At 40.2% G+C, this 18,671-nt stretch overlaps 1 protein-coding gene across 10 annotated transcripts in view; it reads left to right on the forward strand.

Annotated features, from left to right (window-relative positions):
- LOC139473564 (synaptotagmin-7-like) overlaps positions 1–18,671 on the forward strand; it is a 422,936-nt gene that overhangs the window by 347,706 nt on the left and 56,559 nt on the right. Inside the window, exon 1 of one of the 10 annotated variants that reach the window (XM_071256221.1) lies at positions 8,615–9,377. The exons of 8 other annotated variants lie outside the window; for them this stretch is intronic. In XM_071256221.1, the coding sequence (XP_071112322.1) occupies positions 9,367–9,377 (11 nt within the window). In that variant the 5' untranslated portion in view covers positions 8,615–9,366. Of the gene's footprint in view, positions 1–8,614; positions 9,378–18,671 lie in introns of those variants that run through there. One more of the 10 variants, XM_071256223.1, reaches the window with a different exon arrangement.

Genomic DNA, 18,671 nt, shown 5'->3' on the forward strand with positions numbered 1-18,671 from the left:
ATATTGAGCAGTCAGATCTAGCCTGAGTAATTATCAGGGCCCCGTTCCACAAAGTGCTCTTAGTACAGATGATCAAAACTCCCGTACTTTAACATAGGCTTATGATAATCGTGGCACTACAATAGTTTCGTGGAATGGAGCCCTGGCCAATATATAGCAAAACTTTGTAAAAAGATTTTTTGGAAAATCTATAAACAATCAAAGCACATCGTGTATCGTATATGTCGGATGTAAATTGGTGGTGCATCCATACACAGATAACACCCCTAGTCTAAGGCATTGCGTGTAGCTGAATAGAAATGTCCCTTTGCTGCCAGATCTTCAGGTATCCGCTCCACAAAGCTATGTCATAGGCACAGGTCATAGTGCTCAGATGGTCTTGTTGAATGGTTGGTTGGTTGGTTAGTTGCTTTGTTGTTTAACGCCGCACTCAGCAATATTCCAGCTATATGACGGCGGTCTGTAAAATCAAGTCTGGACCAGACAATCCAGTGATTAATATCATGAGCATTGATCCACGCAATTGGGATCAATGACATGCATCAACCAAGTCAGCGAGCCTGACCACCCGATCCCGTTAGTAGCCTTTTACAACAAGCATAGTCACCTTTTATGGCAAGCATGGGTTGCTGAAGACCTATTCTACCCCGGAATCTTCACGGGTCCTTGTTGAATGGGACACAGGGTTTAGGAGATTGCACATTGGCCTCCATGATGCTCCCAGGTTGGTGAGCACTCAGTTCATGCTGCTGTTTGTGTGAGTCGTCCACGGTTACATGTAATGATATATACTCAGAGGTAACACATCCAGATCAATCATTTACCCAGAGGTTCAATGTCTTCAGTATATCTGACATCTAATAGATCTGTCTGTCAAAGTCGTGACTGTGCACAGAGAACGTCATGCAATCTTCCTGCTGTTTATAATATCAGTAATTTGAAGATGTCACTTGTCGTCACTGTCATTTGGGAAAAGATTTTGAACCTGAATACCATTTGCATACCTTAACGAAAGTGTAAATTGAAAGTTTCCACATGGGGATGACAATCTCCATCAGAAGTCCATCAGTTTAAGAACTGGTTGACTTGTCTGAGTGAATCAACTAAATCCACATGGTGTCCCTGCTTCTTAGTAATAGTAATACTAGTAGCCTAGTTATAAAAGCATTCCCTTGTTATTCTTAAGATACGGGTTCGATTCCCCACATGGATACAATGTATGAAACCCATTTCTGGTGTCCCCTGCCATGACATTGCTTGAATATTGCTAAAGGCGGCGTAAAACCATACTCGTTCACTCACTCATTTCAACTACTGGTGTTCCTACTAAAGACCTGGCTCCATTCCACAAAGCGATCTCAGTGCTACGATTGTCAAAAGTCTGTGTAAAATAATGGGAGTTGCGATTGTCTTAGCACTATGATTGCATTTTGGAACAGGGCCCTGATTGACTTAGCTGTAATTTGGCTGACTGGCATAAAACATCAGTCATTCATCCATAATGTCTCTAAGGACATGAATCTTGGGAGTTCATGCTCCTCAGTTTACGTGACGTCTGATATCACTTCTGCAGGTTCGATTCTTTGACCTTCAATGACGTCTGCTCAGACATGTTACTAAATTGTATCATATGACTTTGGGTTGCTAAATGCTCTTCAACATGCAATCCAGTGATTGTCTCAAGGGCAGTTTCCCTGTCAGGTTACAGTTGTTTGTGTGTATGGCAATCTTGCAGAATTACAGAATGTTCAGGTTTCTAAGAGTGTGACGTCTGGTCGGCCATGTTGTTCTAGCTGTGTTTGCCATGGTTGTGAATCCTGCCAGACTGTCTCCACTGTGCTATTCAGCAGTTGTCTCTGGGGCCAATAATCTGTCTTTGTATTCATGTTGTTGTCTTCGGGATCTGTTTCTTGAATATCTTAACATCTGACATTTAACCTAAAACCTCAACTTGACCATGCCCACTAATATCGAAAAATTTATCTCACATTGCCATTCTCTGGATGGGTGGGTGAGTGGGTGGGTGGGTGTTTGGGTTTTGAGTAAGAGTGAGTGAGTGGGTATGTGGGTGGGTGAGTGATTGAGGGCTAATTGTTGGAGGAAAAGACCAAAATCGTGCAAGATGTAGCTGTTTACAATGAGCACAGGTATGGTTATGACAAACCAAGAATAATAATCAGAGCAACTATTGGATGATGAACGAATCCTAGTACATCTAAGGGAAGTAACTCTGCACAGCATGGAGACTAGGGATTGTAGTTTTCTATCAAAGTCTTTACTTACTTATTCAACAAAATGTGCTGTGATAGTCTTGTTACATATTCTTGAAGGTTTTAACTAGGTTGTCTGGACACAGAGCATGTGTGGACAATAAAATGGCAAATATACATAGTCCAGGTCGTTGAGCACACTTTTGTTCAGAACACTATTAGTCTGCAGGGCCATATGTGCATTCTGAAGAGTCATTACGAAAATGAGATTTGACTTTCAAGAATATTTAACCATAATATCATAGTACATTTACTGCACTTATAGTGACAAGTCATTGGACGTCAGTTGTTGGAAAGGACGTAACTTGTCCTCTCATGTTCATAGTTTTTGGCTTCATTAGCTCTATTCTTCATCACAGCAGTTTCTTCATCAAAGCTGTGTGATGCTTATGTGAAACCAGGCCTCGTTTATGACCACTGTTAAATTACAAAGTCATTAGTTATAAACTATAAATGTCAGCATCAGTCAGATGGGGCCTATGGGTTTAAACACTGGAAGAATTTTTCAGCCCAATATTCATTTTCTACTTTGAGGGAAGCAAGAACTACATTTGATCAATATGCTTGTCAGCATTTTAGACTGATAGTAGTTATTTGGTGATTTTTGTTTAAGTAAATTAAAATAATAAAATTTAGATTCATATCCTATTCCATCATTTGTATGATTGAGTGACTGATGGAAGGGCAATACTGATGGCACTAGCATTGTTTGTTTGTTTGTTTGTTTGTTGATTAATGCCACACTCAGCTATATATTCCAGCTATATAACAGCGGTCTGTAAATAATCAAGTCTGGACCAGACAACCCATTGATTGATTACCATGTGTACGATTTACGTATTTGGGATATGATGATATGCGTGTACCAATTCATCGAGCCTGACCATCCTATCCTGTTAGTCGCCTCTTATGACAAGCATGGGTTACTGAAGATCAGTTCTTCCCGGATCTTCATGGGTTACTAGCATTACTTAAAATACTTGCAGTACTGACAGAACATGTTCTCAATTTGATGGTGTGTTTTCTTCCTATTTGTGTCATTCAGGGAAGGAAATCAACTCATTTACTTGCAGTAGACAGTAAGGCATTGGTTCTGGAGAACGTCATAGCTCCTAATGATGATGCCAATTAAATGAAGCAATATTTTATCAAAGCAGTGGAAATTCTTCTTCAGATTTCATTTTGATGTAGCAAAACTGATTAAGGAAGAATTTTGTTGAAGGTGGAATCATCCAATGACCCTTTGATGTTGACCAATGAAGAGCTTTAATCTTATCGACTCGGATAACTTTCCTTAAAGGCTTCTCTGTTGTGGTGGTGTGAAATGCAAACTTAGCAACAATTCGTCCACTGTATCCTGTGTTTGTCACAAGCAGCACTATCCGATTTCCTTACTTTATCAGTTAAACATCCCCACTTCCTGATTGACTGCAAATTAATCAAATACTCCATCGTCATCATGAGCTTCTTATGCCTACAGCCCGGAGTTCCCTGTCCTTGTTTCAGCATACTTCATTAACTAACGATGGCGCCACTTCCTCTCATTGATTACACTGACAAAACGGTCGTCATGATTGTCTTGTCAATCTTTGCCAGGGTAAATATTTGACAAAGGGATTTCTTAGAGTTTCTTGAAATACATCATTTCCACATTAGAGACCACTGTTTGTTTTTTGAGCTTAGTGGATATGCATAATTGTGTTCAGTTACCATCTCTTCGTGGACCAGCAGATTAGTCTAGAGGACGAACATTAAGCAGTCGAGGAGTCCACAGTAGGAGTGGGACGGATAGCTCGGGTACCCGGGTCGGGTGGGTACTGAGTAAGACTAACCGGACCAGCAGATTAGTCTAGAGGACGAATATTAAAGAGTCGAGGAGTCCACAGTAGGGATGGGATGGATAGCTCGGGTACCCTGGTCGGGTGGGTACTGAGTAGGACCCGGGTACCCACAGGACTACCCGGACCCATGGTTAGTCACGTGATATATTGTTTAATGACAAAAATTATCAAGAACTCTATGGTTACACTACAAGTCACTAATGTTCGCATTTCTTTCTGACTAAGCACCCATACTTTCTGTTTTTTCATATTGTTGAATAAAGATTTAACTTAATTCAGCTTTAGTGTATGAATGACCAGATTATTTCATACATGTATCTAAATACGTTTTGCCAGGGCTATGCTAAAAATGTTCCCAGTCGTACATTTTGAGACATCTCTTGAGACCTACAGTGGGTACCCGGGTAGGGTCGGGTAATAGGGGATGGGTACATGGGTAGGGTCGGGTAATAGGGGATGGGTACATGGGTAGGGTCGGGTAATAGGGGGGTGGGTACCCGGGTAGTACATTTGGACTCTTCCCATCCCTAGTCCGCAGTCATAGTCACAATGTGACTCCAGTGTCATAAACATGTTTTTTTTGGAGAGGAGGTAGCAGGGTGTGTGGTTCAGTAATCACTCCTAGTGTAGGTAGACAGTGTATTCAGTGTTGTGCAGTAATTTGGCACTTTGTACGTAAGTAGAAGAATCAGTTCTTGGCCATTATGAATTAGATTTAGCTTCAGTTAGCAGACGAGTAAATGTTAGAATTGCTTTATTGCTACAAGAGAGGTTATGTCAGTGGAAAGTTATTCTTGATGTTTCCTCTAATAAAATAATTGAACTTGTTCTTTTACGTCAATCATCAAAATTGTATAGAGAATTAGACAGTTTGTATCTTGCTCAGCTTCTGAAGCCAGCACGTATAGCCATGCAGGATGTATTTTGACATGGGGCCATGCGGTCTCGGTAGTCAGGTTAGAAGATATGAGAGTGAAAACTCAACTTGTGTCAATTAAACTAATCACTGCTTTGAACTTGTGCACATGATCACTAAATAGCATTGTTCTTTATTTTCTGTCATGTTAAATGTATCTAAATATGTAAATTTAGATCCTGGCAGTGATTATAGAATGAGGTTGCTAAAATTAGGCATTTAATCTCAAATCGAGAATAGAATTAGGATGATAGCTTGTGGCAAACACTCTGTCAGGTGATAGCATAGAACTGAGAATAGTCCTATTGAAGGGAAATAGAACAAGTATCACCTGTGGCAGACTGTTTACCTCACAGTGAACAAATGATAAGATTAAAGTAAAACTTGAACGCAGAAATAGATTAATTATGTCTCAACTTGATGTGTTGTCTGATACAAGATTCTCAAATAGCTTTGTGTGGCCATATTGGGACCTTTACATGTTAACTTAACCCCAATTCTGGCATGGAGAGCAAGAGTGATTCAATCGGTGCTTAAATTGAGTCAAGAAATTGAGAAGCGGTGGGTGGGTAGCCTGGTGGTTAAGGCGTTAGCTCATCACACCAAAGAAGATGGTTTGATTCTACATGGGTATAGTGTGTGAATACAAGTCATTGTGCCCCCACCTTAACATGGCTAGAGTATTGTTAAATAAATAATGACATAATTTAATACTGACTTCATTACTCAATTTGGGAAAACTTGGTTGAATTGATATCTAATGTATTAGAATTAATGAAATATTACTAAATGGTGCACTGAATACTCTAATAAAATTACTTAATTTTGTGTTAGCTAAAACTGAATATTGAAGTAGATTTACTGGAATAATGTAATGGAATAATTAAATAGTATAATAGATTCATTGAATAGTGCAACAGGACATTTGAATAGTAGAATCATTGAATATTGGAATAAAAATTACTGAATAGTGAAATGGATTTAAATAGTGGCATAATAGATACTTGAATAATGTAACTGAATAACTGAATAGTGAAATATAAGCCTTGAAAAACTTAATAAAATTATGTAATAGGGTAATAGACTCATTGGAAACGTAATAGGATTACTGAAAAGTGAAATAGATCAACTGAAAAATGTAATAGAATTAAACAGTGTAGTAGATTCACTGAATAGTGCAACAGAATCATTGAATAGTATTTTAGATTCATTGAATAATGTCATAGAAGTATGGTATATAGTTACTGAATTTCTTAATTGTGTAATAGTATCATGGAATAGTGTTTCAGAATTACCGAAAAGTGTAATAGAATTACTGAATAGTGAAATGGAAAAAGTAAATGGTGTAATAGAATCATTTAATAGTGTAATTGAAAAATTGAAAATTGTAATAGAATAATTGAAAAGTGTAAGAGAATGATTGAATAGTGTAATGTAATTATAAAATAGTGTAATGAAACAATTGAATAGGGTAATGGAATAACTGAAAATATGAAACAAAATCATTGAATAGTGTAATAGAATTACAGGAAAATGTAAAAGGATTATTAACTAACAGTATTTGAATTGGATGTACAATACTAAAGTCAATTTAACTGTATTGGATTGATTCATTATTCACAGGGCACAAGTTCATTCTATCATGTGGCAGTCATACCTCGATCAAATAACAGCCTGGTCAATGAAAGCTGCTTAACACTCATTTATCAGGCCACACACAATCTGTGTGACGATCGTTGGAACAATACAACATATGTTACAACTAAAGTAGCAATAGGTGATAAGAGTTTTAGGAAACGAATGTGCGTCAGTCAGGCTCGAGAATAACAAACAATATTTATGGCATTTATAGTATAGTTATAGCTGTATGATAATGAGGTGCTAATAGCATGAAATAAACACAGCATCAATCCCATGACATTCTAACTCACAATATCATGCATATGATTTGGAGGTTTTTGGTTTACATGTTCCCTGAATATGAAAGAGATTATTTTTAATGGGACTAACGCAGACAAATTTTGTTTTTATTGTAACAGTAATGATTCTGTGCTAATCATATCCTATACAATATTGATAAATCTGGCAAAGATTTATGGCTGAGAGTTTTATGCAAAGATGGTGAAAATCGGGCAATTTCTTTAATTATGGCTCATTAACTCACAGAAGAAAACAGATTGAAGAAGTGTGCTTTCAGAGTATGGCAAAAAGAAAGGGATTTATTGGAAAATATATAACGAAAACCATGAAATGTTTAATTATCAATAGTCATTATGGGACTATATTCATGGAGTGCAGTTGGTCGCACAAAGCCCAGCTGATAAGCTGTTTGAGTGTTATTAAAGGTAATAATGGTTTTTCTCACGGTTGCGATGGGGGTGCTGAGAGGATTGCGTGAAGTCGTGTATACAGCAGGCTTCACTGGCTGGCAACTCATTTCAATAGGCCTTTCATCTTCTGTTTGGCCACCGAGACACGACAGTTGGGATCATTTATTTCAAATCTCTGATGTCATTTGGTATTGTTGGGGCTCATAGTTTTTACAGTATTATGCAGAACTGGAGAAGATTAACTTTCAAAATGTGGATGTGACTCGTTGAGATTAGCCAGTGGACTGTGGGGGCCATGTTTCAGTGTTTCATGTAGACTGATCAAATCGGCATATTTGTGGTGTCTTCAGGACCTGTTTCGTCCCTTCAGGAATTTAGTTTTGTGTGTCTGTGGAAAAACATTGAAGTGATTGGTTGCGTTTTCACAGTACTGACTGCACAAGGACAGTGGTGATATGGGAAGACTGTCACTTGATGACTCCTTGGGATTTCAGCGTTTCATGTGGTCTATTGACTTCGCATATACAAGTGACAGGGTTTGATTTCCTAGGGTCTTTGGTGACATATGCTTGGAATTGATTGAAATCTACACACAACCAAACCTGGAAATAAATCCCAAGCAGCAGGCGAGTCCAGACCTTAGAGTCAGAAGCGTCTGACGAACCAACAAATGTCACATCCTGTTTTCACATCAGTCATTCCCTTAGCTCAGATACATTCACCAATGATGTCTTTCAAGATCCGTTCAGAAAGGCAGTGTTCAAAGGTCAATGTGACTTGGTGAAAAATTGTTTCCTTTATGCGTCGACACAAACTTTGTTGAGCAGAAAATTGAAGACCTGGCTTCCATTCTGTAGCAAGAACTGATGTATGGTGTAGACTGAAAAAGAAAATTCTTCATCATTGGGCATGCTTACGTCCTATAACAGCATCGGTCGTGAGACTTACCGCCTCCATAAGGACTGGAACTCTAGGACATGCAGAATGTGTATCGTTGCCTTATCCCTACGGATGCAGCAGCCTTTGGAATAAATTCCGATCTCCCTGAAACCATTCATTATAGTCTCCAGTGGAAGCATCAAAGATCGGTCATAAAATACTTGGGATGTATAGTCTGGCGATTTATGTGGCCAGGTTCGATAGCCCAGGATTCTAACTTTGGAAGAACTCGGATCCCATGTGTGGTTTAGCCATTATTATACCGTTTGAGTGAAGACTAGCCTTAGGCCTTGCAGGGGTTTGGTGTTCCTATAAGGATGAGGATGGCTGTTCATTGATTTGTAGTTTTCCATGTTTGATTGGAAATTTGTTTTATCACCAGGCTAAAACCTGGTTGTAGCTCATTTTTGTGTCATTCCCACTCTCGGGTTCTTATTTTCTGACTTGGGCGAGTTCATGTACACCATAAGTGTTATCATCCTTTTCATCTAAGAACATGTCCCAAGACATTTTGTTTCATGTGATACAGCTTGGTGAACTTACTGGAGACGGGAGTGTTGTGAGTGCTGTCTATGAATAGTGACCATACTGTCTCCCTAACAACTAGTAACAGGATATCATGTGAGTTGTATCATCTACCAAACGAATACCTTGGAGACCATTTCCAATTTGGATTTAAGAGACAGTTTCTGAGACAAGCGCTTGCTCTATGCTTCTGTGAAAATCATTATCAAAAGGACAATTGATGCTGTATTCTTGCCCACAGCTCTCAGTACACCGATCCAATTTGTTGATGTGTTTGTACACTGATAAGGCTATTCCAACTGGTTGGCAACCTACAGCAGCTAATCACAGCCACAATAGGATCGCTCCCTCTTTTCATGACATGACACAACCTACACTATATGTGTGCATGGTAGGTGGGACTCGCTCGTCTCGGTGCTGATGGGAGGCATGTCGAGGAAGCATTAAGTTGCATCTACCTCCCCCTGAGAACGAACCTTAACTTACCACTTCCTCAATCAACGTGGTAGTTGATTAAGCTATACAGAACAGGTAAATCGCTCGTCATGGCATTCAGGTAAGATTTGGCCTTGATTCAAGTAGTTGTCCATGTTTTGTTCTTGAATTGTCTTTTGGTCAGTGAATTATTTTGAAAGAAATTGTTATATTGTTCTGAAAGCTGTTGCTTTTGAAAAATGATTTTTTGACAGACTTTGTTGACACCTTGCCCTGTTAATATGCAGCGTATCTTTCTCAAAGATTTCCATGTGATGGTAAGACAATGACATTCATTTGTAATGTATGCATTAATTCTTACATATTAGTATTAATTATGTATAAGTTTGATTATGAGATGTGTATTTATCAATTATTGAGTTGAATAAGATTTGGGTTGTTAAACTGATTTTCATGTAAAGCAGATTTTGTTCATGAAACACTGATATGAAATATGTCATGGCCTTGGTAGAATCAGAACTTCAGATAAAACCTGGCCATGGTGAATCACTGTTGTGGGGTTCATTAGATAAGAGGGATCAGGAAATATACTGTGACTCGGGTCAATTCCACCTTTATTAAATAATCATGATGGTAATGTTAGTATGGATGGAGGGTTATTGACCATGCAGGATCTGTTGTCTGAGCATCACAGTAGCAGCAGCAGTAGCAGCAGCAGCATGTATGTCCTGTAGCCTGTAGCTGGTAGGGAACTGTTTCTGTGCTCTATGAAGCTGTATGACACAACACTGTGTTGTTGTGTGGATGAAGCTGTATGACACAACACTGTGTTGTGTGGATGAAGCTGTATGACACAACACTGTGTTGTGTGGATGAAGCTGTATGACAACACTGTGTTGTGTGGATGAAGCTGTATGACAACACTGTGTTGTTGTGTGGATGAAGCTGTATGACAACACTGTGTTGTGTGGATGAAGCTGTATGACACAACACTGTGTTGTGTGGATGAAGCTGTATGACAACATTGTGTTGTTGTGTGGATGAAGCTGTATGACAACACTGTGTTGTGTGGATGAAGCTGTATGACACAACACTGTGTTGTTGTGTGGATGAAGCTGTATGACACAACAATGTTGTGTGGATGAAGCTGTATGACACAACACTGTTGTGTGGATGAAGCTGTATGACACAACACTGTGTTGTGTGGATGAAGTTGTATGACACAACACTGTGTTGTGTGGATGAAGCTGTATGACACAACACTGTTGTTTGGATGAAGCTGTATGACACAACACTGTTGTTTGGATGAAGCTGTATGACACAACACTGTGTTGTTGTGTGGATGAAGCTGTATGACACAACACTGTGTTGTGTGGATGAAGCTGTATGACAACACTGTGTTGTGTGGATGAAGCTGTATGACAACACTGTGTTGTTGTGTGGATGAAGCTGTATGACAACACTGTGTTGTGTGGATGAAGCTGTATGACACAACACTGTGTTGTGTGGATGAAGCTGTATGACAACACTGTGTTGTTGTGTGGATGAAGCTGTATGACAACACTGTGTTGTGTGGATGAAGCTGTATAACACAACACTGTGTTGTTGTGTGGATGAAGCTGTATGACACAACAATGTTGTGTGGATGAAGCTGTATGACACAACACTGTTGTGTGGATGAAGCTGTATGACACAACACTGTGTTGTGTGGATGAAGTTTATGACACAACACTGTGTTGTGTGGATGAAGCTGTATGACACAACACTGTTGTTTGGATGAAGCTGTATGACACAACACTGTTGTTTGGATGAAGCTGTATGACACAACACTGTGTTGTTGTGTGGATGAAGCTGTGTGACACAACACTGTTGTTGTGTGGATGAAGCTGTATGACACAACACTGTGTTGTTGTGTGGATGAAGCTGTATCGCAACACTGTGTTGTGTGGATGATGATGTATCGCAACACTGTGTTGTGTGGATGAAGTTGTATGACACAACACTGTGTTGTGTGGATGATGCTGTATCACAACACTGTGTTGTTGTGTGGATGAAGCTGTATGACAACACTGTGTTGTTGTGTGGATGAAGCTGTATGACAACACTGTGTTGTGTGGATGAAGCTGTATGACACAACACTGTGTTGTGTGGATGAAGTTGTATGACACAACACTGTGTTGTGTGGATGAAGCTGTATCACAACACTGTGTTGTGTGGATGAAGCTGTATGACACAACACTGTGTTGTTGTGTGGATGAAGCTGTATGACAACACTGTTGTGTGGATGATGCTGTATCACAACACTGTGTTGTGTAGATGAAGCTGTATGACAACACTGTGTTGTTGTGTGGATGAAGCTGTATGACAACACTGTGTTGTTGTGTGGATGAAGCTGTATCACAACACTGTTGTGTGGATGAAGCTGTATGACACAACACTGTGTTGTGTGGATGAAGCTGTATGACACAACACTGTTGTTTGGATGAAGCTGTATGACACAACACTGCGTTGTGTGGATGAAGCTGTATGACACAACACTGTTGTGTGGATGAAGCTGTATGACAACACTGTGTTGTGTGGATGAAGTTTATGACACAACACTGTGTTGTGTGGATGAAGCTGTATGACACAACACTGTTGTTTGGATGAAGCTGTATGACACAACACTGTTGTTTGGATGAAGCTGTATGACACAACACTGTGTTGTTGTGTGGATGAAGCTGTGTGACACAACACAGTGTTGTTGTGTGGATGAAGCTGTATGACACAACACTGTGTTGTTGTGTGGATGAAGCTGTATCGCAACACTGTGTTGTGTGGATGATGATGTATCGCAACACTGTGTTGTGTGGATGAAGTTGTATGACACAACACTGTGTTGTGTGGATGATGCTGTATCACAACACTGTGTTGTTGTGTGGATGAAGCTGTATCACAACACTGTTGTGTGGATGAAGCTGTATCACAACACTGTGTTGTGTGGATGATGCTGTATCACAACACTGCGTTGTGTGGATGAAGCTGTATGACAACACTGTGTTGTTGTGTGGATGAAGCTGTATGACAACACTGTGTTGTTGTGTGGATGAAGCTGTATGACAACACTGTGTTGTGTGGATGAAGCTGTATGACACAACACTGTGTTGTGTGGATGAAGTTGTATGACACAACACTGTGTTGTGTGGATGAAGCTGTATCACAACACTGTGTTGTGTGGATGAAGCTGTATGACACAACACTGTGTTGTTGTGTGGATGAAGCTGTATGACAACACTGTTGTGTGGATGAAGCTGTATCACAACACTGTGTTGTGTGGATGATGCTGTATCACAACACTGTGTTGTGTAGATGAAGCTGTATGACAACACTGTGTTGTTGTGTGGATGAAGCTGTATGACAACACTGTGTTGTTGTGTGGATGAAGCTGTATCACAACACTGTTGTGTGGATGAAGCTGTATGACACAACACTGTGTTGTGTGGATGAAGCTGTATGACACAACACTGTTGTTTGGATGAAGCTGTATGACACAACACTGCGTTGTGTGGATGAAGCTGTATGACACAACACTGTGTTGTGTGGATGAAGCTGTATGACACAATACTGTGTTGTTGTGTGGATGAAGCTGTATGACACAACACTGTGTTAATGTGTGGATGAAGCTGTATGACACAACACTGTGTTGTTGTGTGGATGAAGCTGTATGACACAACACTGTTGTGTGGATGAAGCTGTATGACAACACTGTGTTGTTGTGTAGATGAAGCTGTATGACAACACTGTGTTATTGTGTGGATGAAGCTGTATGACACAACACTGTGTTGTTGTGTGGATGAAGCTGTATTGCAACACTGTGTTGTGTGGATGATGATGTATCGCAACACTGTGTTGTGTGGATGAAGTTGTATGACACAACACTGTGTTGTGTGGATGAAGTTGTATGACACAACACTGTGTTGTGTGGATGAAGCTGTATCGCAACACTGTGTTATGTGGATGAAGTTGTATGACACAACACTGTGTTGTGTGGATGATGCTGTATCACAACACTGTGTTGTTGTGTGGATGAAGCTGTATCGCAACACTGTGTTGTGTGGATGATGATGTATCGCAACACTGTGTTGTGTGGATGAAGTTGTATGACACAACACTGTGTTGTGTGGATGATGCTGTATCACAACACTGTGTTGTTGTGTGGATGAAGCTGTATCACAACACTGTTGTGTGGATGAAGCTGTATCACAACACTGTGTTGTGTGGATGATGCTGTATCACAACACTGCGTTGTGTGGATGAAGCTGTATGACAACACTGTGTTGTTGTGTGGATGAAGCTGTATGACAACACTGTGTTGTTGTGTGGATGAAGCTGTATGACAACACTGTGTTGTGTGGATGAAGCTGTATGACACAACACTGTGTTGTGTGGATGAAGTTGTATGACACAACACTGTGTTGTGTGGATGAAGCTGTATCACAACACTGTGTTGTGTGGATGAAGCTGTATGACACAACACTGTGTTGTTGTGTGGATGAAGCTGTATGACAACACTGTTGTGTGGATGAAGCTGTATCACAACACTGTGTTGTGTGGATGATGCTGTATCACAACACTGTGTTGTGTAGATGAAGCTGTATGACAACACTGTGTTGTTGTGTGGATGAAGCTGTATGACAACACTGTGTTGTTGTGTGGATGAAGCTGTATCACAACACTGTTGTGTGGATGAAGCTGTATGACACAACACTGTGTTGTGTGGATGAAGCTGTATGACACAACACTGTTGTTTGGATGAAGCTGTATGACACAACACTGCGTTGTGTGGATGAAGCTGTATGACACAACACTGTTGTGTGGATGAAGCTGTATGACAACACTGTGTTGTGTGGATGAAGTTTATGACACAACACTGTGTTGTGTGGATGAAGCTGTATGACACAACACTGTTGTTTGGATGAAGCTGTATGACACAACACTGTTGTTTGGATGAAGCTGTATGACACAACACTGTGTTGTTGTGTGGATGAAGCTGTGTGACACAACACTGTGTTGTTGTGTGGATGAAGCTGTATGACACAACACTGTGTTGTTGTGTGGATGAAGCTGTATCGCAACACTGTGTTGTGTGGATGATGATGTATCGCAACACTGTGTTGTGTGGATGAAGTTGTATGACACAACACTGTGTTGTGTGGATGATGCTGTATCACAACACTGTGTTGTTGTGTGGATGAAGCTGTATCACAACACTGTTGTGTGGATGAAGCTGTATCACAACACTGTGTTGTGTGGATGATGCTGTATCACAACACTGCGTTGTGTGGATGAAGCTGTATGACAACACTGTGTTGTTGTGTGGATGAAGCTGTATGACAACACTGTGTTGTTGTGTGGATGAAGCTGTATGACAACACTGTGTTGTGTGGATGAAGCTGTATGACACAACACTGTGTTGTGTGGATGAAGTTGTATGACACAACACTGTGTTGTGTGGATGAAGCTGTATCACAACACTGTGTTGTGTGGATGAAGCTGTATGACACAACACTGTGTTGTTGTGTGGATGAAGCTGTATGACAACACTGTTGTGTGGATGAAGCTGTATCACAACACTGTGTTGTGTGGATGATGCTGTATCACAACACTGTGTTGTGTAGATGAAGCTGTATGACAACACTGTGTTGTTGTGTGGATGAAGCTGTATGACAACACTGTGTTGTTGTGTGGATGAAGCTGTATCACAACACTGTTGTGTGGATGAAGCTGTATGACACAACACTGTGTTGTGTGGATGAAGCTGTATGACACAACACTGTTGTTTGGATGAAGCTGTATGACACAACACTGCGTTGTGTGGATGAAGCTGTATGACACAACACTGTGTTGTGTGGATGAAGCTGTATGACACAATACTGTGTTGTTGTGTGGATGAAGCTGTATGACACAACACTGTGTTAATGTGTGGATGAAGCTGTATGACACAACACTGTGTTGTTGTGTGGATGAAGCTGTATGACACAACACTGTTGTGTGGATGAAGCTGTATGACAACACTGTGTTGTTGTGTAGATGAAGCTGTATGACAACACTGTGTTATTGTGTGGATGAAGCTGTATGACACAACACTGTGTTGTTGTGTGGATGAAGCTGTATCGCAACACTGTGTTGTGTGGATGATGATGTATCGCAACACTGTGTTGTGTGGATGAAGTTGTATGACACAACACTGTGTTGTGTGGATGAAGTTGTATGACACAACACTGTGTTGTGTGGATGAAGCTGTATCGCAACACTGTGTTATGTGGATGAAGTTGTATGACACAACACTGTGTTGTGTGGATGATGCTGTATCACAACACTGTGTTGTTGTGTGGATGAAGCTGTATCGCAACACTGTGTTGTGTGGATGATGATGTATCGCAACACTGTGTTGTGTGGATGAAGTTGTATGACACAACACTGTGTTGTGTGGATGATGCTGTATCACAACACTGTGTTGTTGTGTGGATGAAGCTGTATCACAACACTGTTGTGTGGATGAAGCTGTATCACAACACTGTGTTGTGTGGATGATGCTGTATCACAACACTGCGTTGTGTGGATGAAGCTGTATGACAACACTGTGTTGTTGTGTGGATGAAGCTGTATGACAACACTGTGTTGTTGTGTGGATGAAGCTGTATGACAACACTGTGTTGTGTGGATGAAGCTGTATGACACAACACTGTGTTGTGTGGATGAAGTTGTATGACACAACACTGTGTTGTGTGGATGAAGCTGTATCACAACACTGTGTTGTGTGGATGAAGCTGTATGACACAACACTGTGTTGTTGTGTGGATGAAGCTGTATGACAACACTGTTGTGTGGATGAAGCTGTATCACAACACTGTGTTGTGTGGATGATGCTGTATCACAACACTGTGTTGTGTAGATGAAGCTGTATGACAACACTGTGTTGTTGTGTGGATGAAGCTGTATGACAACACTGTGTTGTTGTGTGGATGAAGCTGTATCACAACACTGTTGTGTGGATGAAGCTGTATGACACAACACTGTGTTGTGTGGATGAAGCTGTATGACACAACACTGTTGTTTGGATGAAGCTGTATGACACAACACTGCGTTGTGTGGATGAAGCTGTATGACACAACACTGTTGTGTGGATGAAGCTGTATGACAACACTGTGTTGTGTGGATGAAGTTTATGACACAACACTGTGTTGTGTGGATGAAGCTGTATGACACAACACTGTTGTTTGGATGAAGCTGTATGACACAACACTGTTGTTTGGATGAAGCTGTATGACACAACACTGTGTTGTTGTGTGGATGAAGCTGTGTGACACAACACTGTGTTGTTGTGTGGATGAAGCTGTATGACACAACACTGTGTTGTTGTGTGGATGAAGCTGTATCGCAACACTGTGTTGTGTGGATGATGATGTATCGCAACACTGTGTTGTGTGGATGAAGTTGTATGACACAACACTGTGTTGTGTGGATGATGCTGTATCACAACACTGTGTTGTTGTGTGGATGAAGCTGTATCACAACACTGTTGTGTGGATGAAGCTGTATCACAACACTGTGTTGTGTGGATGATGCTGTATCACAACACTGCGTTGTGTGGATGAAGCTGTATGACAACACTGTGTTGTTGTGTGGATGAAGCTGTATGACAACACTGTGTTGTTGTGTGGATGAAGCTGTATGACAACACTGTGTTGTGTGGATGAAGCTGTATGACACAACACTGTGTTGTGTGGATGAAGTTGTATGACACAACACTGTGTTGTGTGGATGAAGCTGTATCACAACACTGTGTTGTGTGGATGAAGCTGTATGACACAACACTGTGTTGTTGTGTGGATGAAGCTGTATGACAACACTGTTGTGTGGATGAAGCTGTATCACAACACTGTGTTGTGTGGATGATGCTGTATCACAACACTGTGTTGTGTAGATGAAGCTGTATGACAACACTGTGTTGTTGTGTGGATGAAGCTGTATGACAACACTGTGTTGTTGTGTGGATGAAGCTGTATCACAACACTGTTGTGTGGATGAAGCTGTATGACACAACACTGTGTTGTGTGGATGAAGCTGTATGACACAACACTGTTGTTTGGATGAAGCTGTATGACACAACACTGCGTTGTGTGGATGAAGCTGTATGACACAACACTGTGTTGTGTGGATGAAGCTGTATGACACAATACTGTGTTGTTGTGTGGATGAAGCTGTATGACACAACACTGTGTTAATGTGTGGATGAAGCTGTATGACACAACACTGTGTTGTTGTGTGGATGAAGCTGTATGACACAACACTGTTGTGTGGATGAAGCTGTATGACAACACTGTGTTGTTGTGTAGATGAAGCTGTATGACAACACTGTGTTATTGTGTGGATGAAGCTGTATGACACAACACTGTGTTGTTGTGTGGATGAAGCTGTATCGCAACACTGTGTTGTGTGGATGATGATGTATCGCAACACTGTGTTGTGTGGATGAAGTTGTATGACACAACACTGTGTTGTGTGGATGAAGTTGTATGACACAACACTGTGTTGTGTGGATGAAGCTGTATCGCAACACTGTGTTATGTGGATGAAGTTGTATGACACAACACTGTGTTGTGTGGATGATGCTGTATCACAACACTGTGTTGTTGTGTGGCTGGACATGCAGTCATGTCTCACAGTCCCTGAACCACATTCTTCCGCCCAGCCCATACTGTACATAATGCTATAGTCCGAAATGAAGCAAGTCTAGATTTTCCACATCTCACATTGGCTCCTTTTCAATTTAAATGGAGATATTTGTTTCTATCAAAATCATATATTTTCAGAGACTAAGCGTTAGTCTACTGGACATTAGACATTTAAGGAAATGTGTGCATGTGACTAGTGAGTATGGGATGACATTTGAGTGAAAAGTACAGTGTTTGCAATATTGATGTGAAAAAATAACATGATTATTTTTTAGTCAAAGAATATTCTAATATCATATGGAATATGTGCATATTAATGGTTTATTTTAGGAGGGAATAATATTTACCAAGTATTAATATGATCTTTTCATTCCATATGTGTATACAGGGTATTAATTTACAGAGCAGCAATAGCTCACTGCTATTAATGAGAGTAATATTTATATTTGCATTATTTCTGGAAGGAAGGGATCTAATAATTTTTTGATACACTGATTAACTGCCATACATTTTGTCCAATGCAAAATGTTTTTATTTGAGCTTGCTGAACAGGGTTGTTTTTTAGAAGAATATTTTGAATTTATGTCTTACAAATGTCATTGTATTTGTAAATACAGAAAAGTTATAATGTTGATGATAGGATTATGTAGAAAGTATGAGAGTAACACATTATCCATGTGTTTTGAGGTTAGGTATTG

Source organism: Haliotis cracherodii, unplaced genomic scaffold, assembly GCF_022045235.1.
Source record: "Haliotis cracherodii isolate W230 unplaced genomic scaffold, xgHalCrac1.p SCAF_3, whole genome shotgun sequence".
In the NCBI taxonomy this organism is placed as follows: Eukaryota; Metazoa; Mollusca; class Gastropoda; order Lepetellida; family Haliotidae; genus Haliotis; species Haliotis cracherodii.